Genomic DNA, 16,261 nt, shown 5'->3' with positions numbered 1-16,261 from the left:
GACACAGTTCATCAATTTAGAGGCCCAGATTGTACAAAATATTCGGAATTTCATATGAAAGTGGCTAAGCTAACTGCTGTATCCTGAGGGGTGGTATCTTGGAAAATGCGGCATGTCCTTGGAGCGGAGCACACAACTGGCCAGGTTTACGGAAACTTCTGCCTTGCATACAGGCTTAATCTAGTTCTAAGACTTTTTGCAAAAAGGAGAACGGAAAGCAATGACCTGGTTTGGAGTTTCTGTAAGAACCCCGCCAATGTCCTCTTGATGTAGCATCTAAGTGGCATCCAGAATCCCTGAAAAAATCTTGAGACTTGTCCTATTTCCTGCATTCCTTTGACTAAGCCCATATTTAAGATCAAATCAGACCTGAACAACTCAAAGAAATCCTTACCGCTCTAGAATGGTGACTCTCAAAGAGACCTCTATTAGCAGGGCTACTGCGATGTGCTGTATGGTTTCAGATCGCTTTAGAATTCTCTGTGAGACATTTTAGGTGTTCTGGATTCCATAGATTTCCAGGTAGATCAAATTTCACTAAGTAGAACTTTAGGTCCACTACTATTTCATAGGGATTTGCATAGGACTCTTGCGTGCCATTCAAAATAGTTTCTCTCTGCCTGGCTCTTTGTCTCCCAACCAAACAGGTGGGACGGGGAGTTCTATTGCACGTGAAAGAGTTGCTGGAAGATTCAGTATGAGTAGGTGTGACAACCGTTTCTACAAATTCACTTGCAAACACTCTCACACAGACTCTTATAGAGGATTTCATGCATTCTCCTGGGCAATTTAAGATTCGGGAGAAAAAGTTCTCTCCTGAACTTTCTGTGGTCCATTCATCTCTAGGAATGTCCCCACCTGTCATTTAATCCCTTTGGCACTTTGTTTTTATTCCATTGGGCATCTTTGGAACCTACACTGTTGTTTCTCATACAATTCAGAGGGCCATTTGAATGGGTTTATAGACTGTATGGTGCTGTGAGGCAGAAAGCTATACCATCAGTATTTCATCAGAATTGCCAATAATGGATAGATTTCACTTCTAGAATAATGCAGTCTAGAAAGGAGGACCTGTTAATCTACCTGGGTGAGGGGTGGGTTGGGGGGTGGGGGCGAGGACCAGTGAAAACTTTATGAATACCAGCGCAACAATGAACCAAGGCGTGGTATTTTCAATTGCTATATGTACAAAAGCTAGACAACTAATAAGGAAGGCTGGAGAGGAATGGATTCTTTTGAATTTTGTGATGGCAAAGAATATCAGTTATACCATGGACTGCCAAAAGAGTGAAGAGGTCTGTCTTCGAAGAAGTATCGCCAGAATGCTCTTTGGAAGTGAGGATAGCAAGACTTGGTCTTATATTCCTGGAAGATCCCTAGCAATCCCACATTTGCTCCTGTAAAGCCCTGTTCATTGAACTGTTTGTTATATATATACATTGTTATATATTGTTGTATATAGGTGTTTCTTTTATATATATAACTGTTATGTATAAACATATGCTTGTATGGTTAAGAGTGAGTGAATGAAAGAATGTGATTAGAGAAGTTTTCAGGTAGACTGAATTTCACTTGTTCTAAATAAAAAGATAAATTATTTCCTTCAGATGCTACCTTTACTGATATGATTGACAGAAATGTACAACTTGGATGAGCTACAGGAATGATGGGCCTACATACATGATTTGGTGATGATGTTCATTGGTACTGGCTAATAGCTAGTTCTTTGATGATTCTTATTACTGAATTTCCTAGGTAATTTCCACTTTTGGATTTACATAGATTAGTTGGGAGTGTGTTGCTTACTGAATTTGAGAAGCATTAATATGGTTCCAATGAATGAAAATGCTACACATATTTATTTTGGTTCCTAGAAAGATTTTAGTTGGAATATTTGAATTCTATCTCTAACCTGTTTATTGAAATCTCAGCTTTCTTAAGATTAAACCATCTTTTACTTTTAAAAACATGTGCTGTTAACCAGTTTCTTTCTGCAAAATGTTGATGTGAGATCATTGGTTACACCAGCAGCTACCAAAATAAATGTATGATGTTTTGAAATGTCATCTTTTATTTTATAGTGCATGCACTCCCTTATGAAACAAAACAAAACAAGACAAAATCAGCAAAACTAAATAGTGTTTCACTCTCTTTGCCAGAGGAAAAAAGTTATAGTAGAGGCCACATAGCCCTAACAAATGCTTGATGGTTTCGGATTCATGGTTTACCTTACATATGGTTTCCAAAGCTTTAAATCTTAGATGAGAGCAGATAGCCCCACCCTGCACCAAAAGAGGGTTTGGTGTACTTTCATTTTAAGGTCTTGAGGTTAGCAACCTCATTCTTACTGAGAGCCCCGCCTCATTGTGAGGTTATTTGCATGACATTGTAGAGTGTGATAAATTCACTACCTCAGAGTGGATGGTAGCTTTCCAAGATTGTAACTCTTTATGGGAGGAGAAAGCCTCATCTTTTCCCCTTGTCCCAGCTGGCATCCCCACAGGGTTCCACTCTAGCTACCATCTATTGGGCTCTTACTCTGTGCCAGGTGTTTTACAGATAGCATTGTATTTAATAGAAACTGGTAAGAATCAAGGAATGCATGAATGCAAATTACTCTCAGGTGTGCCAGATTTGGTTTGCTTTGGGTAATTTTATTCATACAATGAAGTATCTTGAGAAGCTAGTTTATTTATAAGAGAAAATGGAGACTTGGCAAGTTTAATCAACTTGGGATGGTAACTGGGCAAATAACTAGTAGACTGAAATTTCAGGGAGAACATGACTGGGGTCAGAGCCCACATAAGTGGGTTTTGAAATGTTGAATGGCTTCTCTTAAAAATGTAAGGGTTAATTATCCCTTCTCCTTAGTCACTTCCTATTGTTGAGATGCTAATATTCAGTGAAATTGAAAAAAAAAAAACCTCTTTAATTTTGACCCACCAATTTAGGCCTCCAGAGTCTAAACCGTTCAACTCTCAGTGGGCAAGCCTCCCCACAACTAACCCATCATATCAGTTAACATTATCACAGCAACTATAATATCCTACAGAAGGATCTCTTGGCTTCCTGTCTCAAAAGTTTGTTTTCTAAACGTGATTTTTAAAAAATACGGTGGGGAGTGTGTTTGTACGAGTCTGATAGAACTTGAGAGTTGTATAGAGTTATTTGAGAGTCTATTCCAATCCTAGAAGTGGTAAAGAAGAGGTTAAGCTGGACCAGGGAGGATTTTTTGAAGTCTTTGGCTGGGAGGTTCCATTTGGAGAAAGGTTCAGGGGAGACAGGGGTGTCGAGAGAAACACGGCAAGTTCCTATTCCCTTGAATTTCAGATTGGCAGCAGCTTTATTCTCACCTGAGGGCGCAGTCGTGCACCCCTGACTTGATGATGGAAATATTACAAGCAGAACTTGCCTGACCAGCGCCTCGAGGGTGTGGAGTGAGGTTTGGGAAGGACGCTGCGGCCCCTTTAAGTATTCTGGGGCTGGAAGAGAGGGAGGAAACTGAGAGCGGCGGGCACGGCCGGGGAAACCCACAAGCGAGTGAGCCCGAGACGAAGCAGCGTGAGAGCTGAAACTTCAGCCGCCGATCGGGCCGCGCGCGCCAGCCGCCGCTCCCACCCGCCGCAGCAGCATCCTCGCCCGCGGAGGTCCGGGCGCCCGCGCCTCCGCTCAGCCACTGCGAGCAGCTCGGGGTGCCCACCGCCACCCCTATAGGAACTCAGAGCCCAGACTTCGGGGTGTTTTGCGCGCGCGCGCTCCAGCGGGCGAGGGGACCATGGTGACCGCCGCGCGGGGCTGCGGCGGGGGGCATCCGGGAAGCGCGCGTGTGGCCGCTGACCGGCCGCGGTCCCCAGTGCCCGCCGCGCCCCGCCAGTGATGGGAGCAGGGGCTCGCGCAGGCAGCCGCCGTCGCCGCACCACCCCCTCTCCCGCCCGCTGCGCCCCGAGTCCCCCCGGCACTCCCCGGACGCCGTGCACCCGTCCCTTGGAGCTGCTGCCTTTGCCTGGGCTGCCGTCGCCGACACTTCGGGTGACCAACTACTAAGTGGGCTCGCCGGTACCGGACGCGCTCTTCGGGGAGCTCCCCGGGCCGTCCTCGCACCCCAACTTGGCCGCGGCGCTCGGGCGCACGGTGCGGGGCGCACGCCGAGGCTCGGAGACCGCGGAGGCAGGAAACGGCGCTACCGCTCCTCGGCCGGGGCTCTTTGTTGTTCCATCGGGGGGTCCCCAGAAGTGGCTGAGCCGCCTCGGAAAGCCCGGGCCGAAGGGAGCGCACCTCGGAATCCCTACGTCTGCCAAGGACTCGGAGAGACTGACCGGCGGCCGGAAGGGTCGAGAGAGTCATCGCTCTGAAAACTGCCGGCGGATGCGCTCACGTTGCTTATATTAAGCCTTTGTGTGTGGTGTGTGGCTTCCCACATTCGGGGTCCCCATTTCTGCACCCCCCCTCTTGGCATGAGACTGTATACAGGATCCACCCGAGGACAATGATCGCGGAGCCTGCTCACATTTACCTCTTTGGATTAATATGTCTCTGTTCAGGTAACTCCACGCCTTCTTTTTTCACCCTGTGGTTCTGGTCCACGCCCCTGCTCCAATCTTCCCCCTGCAAACTCCCTACCGAACGTGGGCAACCACCCCCTTCGAAGGGGGACCAGGTCCCTGCCGGCTTTGGGGGCGAAAACGTGCCCACGGTGCACTTTGGTGCGCCCCTGCCCCAAGACGCCCCAAACCTCCTCTCAGTCCTCTGCCTTTCGCCAAGTTCAGGGCACGCCCGGAGCGTCCGGGCAACCCCGGGTGGGGGGGAAGCGTCGGTGGGCGGCGAGGTTGGGCCCCCGGGAAAGGGTGGAAGTTAGTTTCCTGCTTGGGCTAGTTCCTTCCTTCAGGGAGTTGTGTGGGACAGAGGAACTTGTGGCCAGGAGACCCCCCAGGAGTCCCCAACCTGGTCCTCCAATTCACCCCTCCTCTTCTAAGCACAAGGGGTTATTAGTCGTTGTTTTATGTAACCAAGGTCTGTAATTAAATTTGATGGTGAAGAAACTTCAGGAAGTAACTCTTCCTACAGTGGGATATAAACTAGTCACTGCCTGGCTGGGTTTGGAAAGAAAACCGAGTTGGTGGCAACTATATGAGACTGTTACCCTGAGAATTGTCATCGTCGAAGCTCGTCAAAAAGGAAAACTGAGTTTAGGATCTTTAGGATTAATATAAGCGTGCAAAAATTGAACATCTGGAATGTTGGACTGATGCTGCACCACAATCCCTCTGACATAAAAGTTAACTTTATAGCTTACTCGCCCTGAGAAACTTGTACGATGGGTGAATTGAGCCACGGTTTTCAACTTTTCTTTCGTTTGGTAGATTCTGGTTTCAATAGAAGCTTGAGGGATCCAATTTCAGGCCTTCACACACACACACACACACACACACACACACACACACACAGAGTACCTTGGGGAATTTTTTATAGCTGCATACAGAGCTTCAAGTTGCATCAGGGCCTATAGGTTAGAGTTACCCCATTTGCATAATTATACAATTTTGAAAGGTTGATTGGAGCATTTTTGGTTCTGTGGCCACCCTTTTTACTTTCTCCAAGGATTTTACTTAAAAGTATGTGCAGTGTGAAAAGAGAGAACAAGAAAACAATAGCAAAATGCACACTCTTGTTAAAGATAGCAGTTAAACCTCCTACAAGAATTTAGGCCATAAGATGTGCTTCCTGATCGAAAGTGTCTATGAACATTTTGCAACTAAATTAAACTGCACATTCATTAACTTGTTATTCCTTTGAAGCAACTGGAAACTTAAGTTTCAGCCTCGAATATTTCCAATATGTCAGGGTCTCTGGGGCCACCTTCTCCCACTCCCAGGCTCCCCTGTCTACAATGTAGCAACTTTCTGGGTCTGCATATCTCAATGATTGAATAGGCCTGCCTCCACCAACATGGTCTTGATGGGTGCACATCAAAAACATTAAGATCTGATCTCTTTATTTGCCTCTTTCCTTGATCTCCACCTAGTTTAATTTACAGCTTCAGATACCTTTGAGATTAGTGTTGATTCACCTTCGCAGTTAAAGTTTATTCATGTGTGTAAAGTGAAGTGTCAGGGTGATAAATGGCTGGACGGACAGATTACTGAAGATAGGGGGATTAATGGTCATTAGTCACTGTTTGAGCTGAGTTTGTCTATGTTGGGACATTTTATCATGGCTTTAGATTAAAGATAGGGTCACACTACTAGAGTGTCATTGAAAGCTGGTTGTGTCTGCCTGGAAATTCTGTCCTCACCTGGAGTATTGCCCCATCCTATTTAATAACTTGCTTAGTAACTAATACCCAGGACTTGGAATTTTTAATTGGAGTAAACCATGTCTATATTCTTAGGCGCTACATTGATTTCTAGATGCATTTTTCTAATTAAGTGTTCTATTTAAACCATTGATAGTTTGTATAAACCTGAGTTTTTCCCACCAGTATGCTTTTCTGCTCCTTCCCCCTGGCTCTTCGCCAGAAGTGTCTTTCCCAGAACCCACTTCATATTTAACTGGAGGCTTTTTTTTTTTCCATCTTGTGTCCACTGGCTTTCACCCATGCTCTGAATCTGGACCTGAGAGGCCAGTCAAGTGATTGGACTGCTAGGCTGATTTCATGACAGCTAGCTTTTCTGAAGCAATACTATTGATTTGAATAAACTTCACAGAACTCAGATAAGTACTTTCCAGTTGGGAGTGCTCAAGACACCTGGCTAGTGAATGAATGAAGTTCTTGAAAGATTGTGTTTCATGTATTGCCCCGAGCCTGAGATCACAGGGTCTCACTTGTTAATGGAGTGTATTCAGGAGAAATGTGGTGCCCTTCAATAAATCAAAGTGCACCGAGGGAGTAGAGCACCCGCAACAAGATTTAACCTGTAAAAAACATCTATGGGTTGTCATGTCTTTTTTCTTTCCTTTCTTCTTCTCCTCTTTAAACTTAGCTGCCAGCTTAACAAAGTCCTACCTCCCCACCTCCCCCACCCCCAGCAGATTACAAACTCCATTTTGGGTAAAATACTGCATTTAAGAGTACTTGCTTTTTGTGGCCTTTTATTCATTAAACTAATGTTACAACATAGGATCATGGTTTTTGTTTTTGTATAACTATGCTTTGGGGAGCTTGCATATTTCTTTGATCAGTTTGTATATCTATTGCTTCTTTCTATGGAGCGCTAGCCTTTGCTGGGGGGAGGCCGGTCAGGTGAGGAGGGGCGGGGGGTGGGGTGGGGGTGGGCTCAAGAAAGACATCCACAGGATCTCTTAGTCTTCCCTCAAGAGATACTTCTGTCTTCAACTCCTTTGACCAAAGCTTGCTTTTAAGTGAATGAGTTGTTGAATTTCAGGATGAGGTCTGCATTTCAAATAAAGTGGAAGTGGAAATGCACTGGATTTTTCTGCTGCCCCCCTCCCCCTTACTATTATTATTTTTTACTTTTAGGAAAAGGGACCTTTTTGTGGGGGTTGTTGTAAAACAAGTTTCACTATGTGAGCTACTTAATCTGGTGTTCTCTCTCTTTGGCAAGATTCCTTAGTAAATCTACTAGGATTTGGTCAATTTTCCGACAAAGTTGTTTGCTTTTAAATTTATACTAGAGAACTGCTGCATCTTTTAAAGTACCCTTTTTATTTCTCGATAATGGGTCTCTGGCCCATAAAGCACTCATGTGTAAACTGTCTTAGGGAAGACCTTCAGTTTCTGCTATGAAGATGAACTATTCCTGTGTGCGGTTAAAGAGGTGCTAAGTCCACATTTACAACGTGCCATGACAGTTTACTATGATCATTGTTATTAATTTTTATTTTCATTAAGTGTCCACCATTTAAAAGGCTGAGCAACAAGAGTAAAACTCAAAAGAAGCCTAGGTAAAGTTTACTAGTGAAGATCCTAAGTTGTCCAGCCTTCATGGAGTGTTTTTTGTTGTTGTTGTTGTTGTTGTTACTAAAAGATGCTAAGGTAATGCCTATGTTAAATGTTAGCCTTTTAAAAAATGTTCCATGCTTAAAGCAAACATGAAACAAGTAACTTTGCTTCTTATTTGAAAATATAGGGAAAGTAAAGCTGTGATTTGATATAAGTTTCGGTCTAAAGTAACCTCTAGAATGAATTAAGAAATTTTGGTAAAATAGGGTGCGTGCCCTCCCCCCCACCAGCTCCTCCCCCACGCACACAAACTTCTTTGAAATCAGAAGCAGAAATCTGGAGAAGTGTAGTAAAAACTGAGATTGAGAATGAAGCCAGTTCTAAAATGTAGTCTGGACGTAGACAGAACAAACAAATACAAGTATATGCTCTGCCCTCACACAGCACCAGGAACACATTTGAAAAGTAGATTGAATAGTTGATGTCCATTTATATGTGGAATATATAGCTATAAACATGTAGACATCTTGCTTAATTTTTTGCAACAAAAGCAGTCTTGAAGCCCATCTAAATCTTTAGTGCGTTGATAGGCTACTTTTATGAGTCAGAATGGACTTGATGTCAGTGAGTTTGGTGTTGATGAGTTTGGGTGGCCTCGTCTGTTAAGCACTCTGGGTTGCGAAAGACAAGGTCAGCAGTTCGAACACACCGGTTGCTCAGCTAGAGAAAGACAGGCATTCTACTCCTGTAAATGTTTAGAATCTTAGAGCTAGTTCAGCCTTTCCCTCTAGGGTTGCTGTGAGTTAGAATTGAGTTGATGGCAGTCGGGTTGAAGTGTAATGTTCAATACGACTGTAGAGTACCTGTCTCTTGTTTTATGTCAACAAAAACCAAACTCACACCTATCCATTCCAACACCTAGCGACCCGATACAGAGACATTAAAAATTAGTCGTTAACTTTCATATGCTCAGAGTAATCCTCACGGGAGACCAGTGCACAGAAAGAAAGAATAGAGGAAAGGAAGAAAGAAAGAAAGAAAAAATGTACATAGAATTCAAATCTGGAGCACAATAAGAAACTATGATATCTATTATTAATGTGAGGGCATGGCTACCATTTATGAACATACACCCTTGTCTTCCCTAATGCTCATCCGCACTCTGGCGTGGTGCTGTGAGAAATACTGCTTTATCCTCTTGGAGGAAATGAATTGTTCAGAAGTGAAGACATGGATGATCAGAGATTTGAACTGAGTGTACTCCTAAACTTTTCTATCATCTTGTCCATGTTCCCCCTTGAAAGATGAAAGGGAAGGAAGTAAAGAAGAAAGATTATAGTTCAATGAATTTTATTTTAAAACATTTTCAGAAAAACCCATCTAGATAAGACTCTGGTGAACATTTGTGATTCTCAGAAGGACTGCATTATTTTTCTTATGGTTAAGAAAGTTTTAAAGATAAAAAAAAGTTTCAAATCTCTGGGTGAAACCATCACTTAAAAACCTTTTTTTAAAAAAAAACAAAAAAAAACCACCTTTTTTTTTATTACCTTCTACCAGCTCATGTTTAGCCTGTATGATACCTGCATGCTATACCATGCTTAAAAGAAGGCACTGGACATAAGTCAAAATATCTGCTGGTGTTAAGTTTTAGAAAAATGAATGCCATTGTCATTGATGAACTCCTTAGCTGTGATTCGAAAGGCAGGAAATTGGGACTCATCAGAAGAGCCTGTGGAGAGGCAGTTTTCCCCCTGTGGTTGCCCTTACTCTGGGTCGGGTGTGGATATGAGCTCAGGGTCACTTAGTAGTAGATGAGCCTTCTGCTTGACTGCTGTTCACAGATGACTCACTTCATGGTTACTGATCATGGCAGGGTTGAGCTTTAATACCTGGTGGATCAGCTGGTTGGACACTACTTATGCATAGCCAATAAAGTGGCCATCCTGCAGAGATCAAAAGGCCACCTCCTTTCTTTGCCATTTTGGTTAACATGGCTTCCTTTTCCTCGCTTCCCTTCACCTTCAGCTCTTCAGTCATATTGTTGAAGAAGAGGAAGAAAAAAGATGATAGTGACAGAAAATAGCTTTGATCTCCATTTCTTGCCCCCACCCCCCAACCCCCCCCAGCCTTTTCTAAACTAACCAAGAGGCAATTTCCAACACTGGAAAGTGTCACATTGCTTGCTTCATGGGAGAGCTTCAATCTCATTTCCCTTCAGCCAAAACAAACTGCTACAAATTACCTTACTTCTGTGGTTTTCATTGGCTTCCAAACATCTTCTGACATTGTTGTTCCACACATAAAATAATATTTTGCACAGCACCACCGTGCATACTTTTCTGACTTCATTCAAGTAGAGAAAGGCCTCTGTGGGGGTTCACAGCGATCCCTGGCTTGGGACTGGGAAGGGCTATCTGTTTATTTATTTATTTTCTTCTTTGGGGGAGACAGAGTAGAAGGTATAGTAGTTCTCGGATCATGAACTTGATGCGAAACTAGACTGTAGGCCTCAGCGTGTCCCCTGGTTTGACACTGAAATGAAGCATGAAAAACCACATCAGTGGACACAAGGAAGTGTCAGCCTCAGTGTGCTTCTGTGTTAAGTGGGCGTATTCTCTTTTTGTGTCACAGAACTGATTTCTATATGTTCAGCACATATAAAGTAGGCAATGAATTGGCATCAACTCAACAACAACAAGCTGCTTGGGTCTGGACGTCAGCTCCTAATACTGCAGTGAACTATGGGGATCTACTTTTAGATTCTTATTCAAGTTTAAGTGGAGACAGGTTTACACGAAAACTTTTTTTTTAAAGCACTTCTGGCCATAGCAGCAAATGATTCTACTTTTCCAAGATGCCCTTGATTGCATTTTAACTCGTATCAGGTTCAAAGTGTACATTACTTATGTTTATGTTCAGCTAATTTCGTACATAGCCTGAAAGCCAGAGACAATTTGCCCACAGCCGCCCTGGAGTCTTCAGACTTTTCCTTTAAAATTACTTGCAGTGGGCCTGCTGGAGAATATAATAGGCTACTCTGCTTCCCTCCCCGCTTGCAAAATCCTGTTTTAATGTGCAGGAAGCTGCGTATATTAAGTCTAGGCGTATTACCTGTGACCATTTAACACTGAATCTTATTTATAGGTACATGTTATCTTTTGATTTAACTTAAAATTTCAGTGCACATACAAGAAATAGCATTTATGTTGCTATAGAAATCATCCTTGAATGATATGCGTGTTAATACTTTCTATCGCATTCCAGGGAAAATCTGTGTGATACGTTTATTCCTGGATTTTATTAGAAGAGAAGAAAGAAGTAGCTAGATTATAGTTTCTCTTCACTAAAGGTCTGAGCTGCTTTTTGTCAGTTTATCAATTCTAGAGAGAATGGGGAAGAAAACTGGACCCCAAATAAATTAATTCAGCCACAAAGGTCTTTCAAATCATTTGGCATCATAGTCCTAATGGGCTAAAAAAAAAAAAAAGCTCTCGAATCCATTTCAACTCATAGAACAAGTAGAACCGCCCCTTGGAGTTCCAGGGCTGTCATTCGCAGAAGCAAACCGTCCCGAGGTTCAGAAAGCGGCTGGTGGCTTTCGGTACCCTGCCCTCTCAGGTAGCAGCTGAGTGCTTCATCGCTGTGCCACCAGTACTCCTTGATAAGCTGCAGTAAGTGGATTCATTTGATTTCCGAAGTTCAATAACTCCCACGCGGTTATCTTTTACATTTCTGTAGATGACTTTTTGTTGTATATGGTAGATTAACTTTTAGTTTGAATGAAAACCTCTGTCTGCAATTCCTTTCCTATAAAATAATTTTCCTTTCCTATAAAAATTCCTTTCCAAGTCTCCCAGACCTACAGCTCATTTTATTGACTCAGGCTGATTTAAAAGGCAGTTGTTGTCACACGCTGAAAGTTCCCTAAGACGGGGCCTGTCCACATAACAAAGCGAGTGAAGGCACACTTGGTACGTGTTAACCGCACACCTCTGTGTAGTTAACATTTGCCTGGTTGGGGCCGTGTTGTCAGTGTGTGCACAATTCAGTTAGCAGATTGTCTGTAAAGTAAACTGGCTTGTACAAGTGGTGGGAGAGCAAGTTCATCTGTTTGCCTTTCTCTTATCTGAAGAAAAATGAATGTTTCCTAGCAATCTAGTATCAAATTTGGAGCCTGCTTAAGTTAATTAGCTTGGTAGTGTATTGCCAAAACCTCACCACGTGAAAGGAAAGTAGGACAGACGCACAGCCGTATCCATGCAAAGGAGGAGGAGATTCACAGACAAAATAGTTGGTATTAGCCTGAATGAATTAGGAGTGAAGAGACACATCATGGTACAGGTTGTATTTATGTCTGGAGAGGAAAAGGTATTTGTTGTGCTGTCTGGCTTTTTTCTTTTATTCCCGGCCATTCAATCCCAGAAACCCGCCAATTCCTAAGAAAACCACCCCATCATGTCCTTGGCATGGTTAATGGAGGTAGGCACCCGGGGATCACTTTCCAACTTCTAAAGGCTGTGCAGCAGAGAAGGGCTGCTTCCTAGGATTTCTAGACTATTAAGACATTCAAAGTATGTCTTAGAGTTAGAAAACGAAGGGGGGATGTATCAGTAATAAGAGTAATAATGCTTGATTCTGGAGGAATGAAGTTCTTTAGGGCTTTTCTTGGCTGTAATGTTTATAGAAGCCAGACACCGGGCTGTGCCCCTCATGCCTCTGGGTGGGTGAGAGTGACCAACGTTTTGGTTAAAGGTCACATTCATTTGGTTAGTGGACAAATCATGTGTCCCACGTAGTGACCAAAATAATAATGATATCTATAATATGTAGTATAGAATCGATGCCTTTGAATTGTGATGCTGGAGAAGGATGGCATAAGTACCATGGACTGCTAAAAGGATCAACGGATCTGACTTAGAAGAAGGAAGTACAGCCAGAGTGCTCTTTGCAGGCAAGGATGGCAGGACTTTGCCTCACATAGTTTAGAATGTTGTCAGGAGGGACCAGTCCCTGCAGAAGGACCTCATGCTTGGGAAAGTAGAGGGGCGGCAAAAGGGTGGAAGGCTCTCAACGAGATGGATTGCCACAGTGGCTGCAGCAATGGGCTCAGGCGTGGAAACAAGTGTGAGGATGGAGCAGGGCTGCGTATTGTTTTTTTTTGCTGTGCACGAGGTCACTATGGGTCGGAACCAACTTGATAGCACCTGACAACATAATATCACAAACTCCAAGATTTATAAAGTAGTAGCAGTCTGCCTGGCAAAGGACTGACAGGCTTTACCTTACTTAACCTTTAAAGGGGCCACGTTAGGGAGAGATGCACTGCTCTTGTTTTGGCTTAGCGATGTGGAAAAGGAGGTTAAACAAGTTTAAGCTTCTTGCCTCTGGTTAGCCAGCTGGTGGTGTAGAGAGCAGATCTGAAAGTAGCCTGCCTGATCTCAGGATTTTGTTCCTCTGGGAAAGAAGAGATATTTTACTGATAAAGAGACACCACATTTCACTGGGAACACCGTCTATTTTAGAATACATTAATCATTCATTCTTTCATTTCTTTAACCAACTTTGTCAGGCAACGCAGTAGAAAAAGAGATGTTCATAACTTCCTTTTCAAGTATGTATGATATTTACATCAGGATTTTCATTGATGGTCGCTGTGATTGGCTGCTGAAGGAAAGTGAATGTAATAAAGCAGTGTGAAATGTGAAGATAAGATCAGTATACTTCTTGTATGTGTGAGCGATGGCTAGATTGTACATCGCAGCGAAGTTTAGTGATGTTTCTGGTGTTAGATTTTTATGTCGCACCTGGTTTCTCCATTTTGTGAGCCACACACACACAAGGGAGAATGCCCTAGATCAGAGGAGCCGTAATACGCTCGTTTGTGGAAGAACCTATGACCCGGTTTACTGCTATTTTGTCCTGTTCAGATTGTCGAGTTAATTTGAGATACTAAGAACCACATCCGTTAAGTGTTTGGACAAAGGAATATGAATTCAAGTGAATCTGAATTTATGTAGAAAACGGCCTCACTGAGATGTAGCTTATTGATAAGGTGATAATGATCATAAACATGTATCAAAGTGAAACTTTGCTAGAATTTCGATTGCTGCTCTCTTACAAATGCCTCCTGAGACGGAAGGAGCTTTAGTAGCATAGTGAGCCAGGTGTTGGGCTGCTAACTGCTGGGCCAGCATTTCAAAACCAACAGTCACTCTTGAGGGCGAAAGATGAGGCTTCCTGCCCCAGCAGAGATTTAAAGTCTCAGAAACTCACAGGAGCAATTCTGTAAGGCCACTTTGAGTTAGAATCACCTCTGTGGTAGTAAGGTTTGTTTGTTTGTTTTTCTCTTTCTCTCACTTGGCAAACTTCATAGAAAAATAAGACGTATATCCTGATCCCAGCTAATGTGACCTACACGTCTACAGTAGCAATCATAAAGCAAGGCAGTAACTAAGACCATTTTGGGAGTTCTGGCGTAGGAATGTTATTCCTTTGCTTTTCTTTTTAGAATCTAAATGCCCGATTTAAAAGCTTCCACAATTTCTTAGGTTTGGCTTTCTCGAGTGTACTCAATAATAGACCAAAGTTATTTACAATTGTATAAATGAGATGTTAAAAATTTTTTTCCATAGTTGTGTGAGTTTATATAACGTTTAAATGGAGATTGACTTTTTCCCCAAGTCTTTACTTATACCACTAATTAAAAATGGTACCACTAATTACAAATGGTACCCTATGTTAAGTCGTTGCTCATCTGACACCCGAGTCTTCCCCTTGAGGTCTTTCCTCAACATCTTCAAGTATATTTCATAATGTAAAATTTATTTCCATGCATTCATAGCTTTATACTTTGTCACGGTTTTTTATTTGATAATGCTATTCATTTATTATTGATAAATGGGCTCAATAACCTATTTTATGTCTTAGTGAACTCTTTGCTATCAATCATGACCCTAAACAACAGTTATTGTTTAGCTATGATCCACTTTTGCTGCTATCAGTTACTTTATAAAAAACATTAGAGAAAGTTATCCTTGTGTGTGTCCAAAGTGTGTCTACAACCAACCCCAGGTGCATCTGAGTCAATTCTGACTCAGAGTGACTCTGGGACGGGGAGAGTAGGACGGCGTTCCACAGGGTTTCCAAGAGCAGGCTTCTAAAAGCAGAGTGCCAGTCCTTCTGAGGTGTCTCTGGTATTGGCCAACTTCCAGGTAGCAGCCCAGGGCATTCGTCATTTGCACTGCCCTAGAATACTCGACACACTGTGAAGAGCTTTTCACACAAGATTCTAGACTGCACATGTAGACAACTTGAATCAGTAAATGGTTTGAATAGATAGATGAGGCTTTCTATTCCTGTAAAGGGTTACAGTCTCAAACACCCACGGGGGCAGTTCTACCCTGTCCTGTAGGGATGCTGTGTGTCAGAATGGGCTTGTTGGGAGTGAGTGAGTGAGTGAGTGAGTGAGTGAGTGAGTGAGAATTGTGATTGAAGAACTAGCAGGTCAAAGGGATTTACTTAGATTGGAAATTTGCCCTGGAATGAGTAGTTCCCTAAGTATTGTTAAGTGAAAGAATATTGGGCTAAGCGAATCATTTGGAGCATTCAGGAGTGATTATCTGAAAAGTAACACAAACCACTCAAAGAAGTAGATTTTATAAAAAATATTGTTAAAGAATTTCACTTAAACCATTGCATATTTTAGTTTACATTTGCTGTCTCATTCATTCTTTCATTTATTTAACCAACATTTCAGGCAACAAAATAGAAAAAAAAAAGAGATGCTCATTACTTCCACTTAAGTAATTTATGATACATATGGTTGATTACATAAGTATTTAAATGTATGGTCATTTGGTGACATAAGCAATTTGTGATTGGTCGCTAACCTAAAATTTGGTAATTCAAATTTACCTAGAGTCTCCACAGAAAAAAGGTGTGTTAGTCCGGGTAGACTAGAGAAACAAATCCATAGAAACTCATATGTGTAGAAGAGGGAGTTTTATATAAAGGGTAATTGTATATTAAGAAAGCATCCCAACCCAGTCCAGTCCAAGCCCATAAGTTCGATATTAGCCTATATGTCCAATACCAATCTATAAAGTCCTCTTCAGACTCACTAGACACATGCAATGATGCCAGATGCAGGACGATCACATGTCAGTGGGTAGAAAGTCTTTGGTTTCAGCGGCATTGTAAGCATCTCAGCTCTGTGACAGGGGTCTCCTTGTGGCTTCTCCAGTTCCCAGGGCATGGAATCTTTCAGATTAGTGCCATGTGTATAGTCAGTAGAGAGTCTCCAAGGGAGTGAGACGAGAGAGAGAGAGAGAGAGAGAGAGAGAGAGAGAGAGAGAGAGA

At 42.7% G+C, this 16,261-nt stretch overlaps 1 protein-coding gene across 7 annotated transcripts in view; it reads left to right on the top strand.

Annotated features, from left to right (window-relative positions):
- Positions 1-16,261, top strand: part of ROBO1 (roundabout guidance receptor 1) — a 1,092,383-nt gene that overhangs the window by 645,633 nt on the left and 430,489 nt on the right. The window contains exon 1 of one of the 7 annotated variants that reach the window (XM_045286239.1): positions 4,111-4,541. The exons of the other annotated variants lie outside the window; for them this stretch is intronic. Within the exon in view, the coding sequence (XP_045142174.1) occupies positions 4,487-4,541 (55 nt within the window). The 5' untranslated portion in view covers positions 4,111-4,486. Of the gene's footprint in view, positions 1-4,110; positions 4,542-16,261 lie in introns of those variants that run through there. 7 annotated transcript variants of the gene reach the window in all.

The sequence above is a fragment of the Echinops telfairi genome, unplaced genomic scaffold (assembly GCF_000313985.2).
Source record: "Echinops telfairi isolate 266 unplaced genomic scaffold, ASM31398v2 ScPeMD7_6;HRSCAF=24_1, whole genome shotgun sequence".
Lineage (NCBI taxonomy): Eukaryota > Metazoa > Chordata > Mammalia > Afrosoricida > Tenrecidae > Echinops > Echinops telfairi.
Note: the sequence above shows the minus strand (reverse complement) of the source record. Positions and strands in the feature narration are given on the sequence as shown.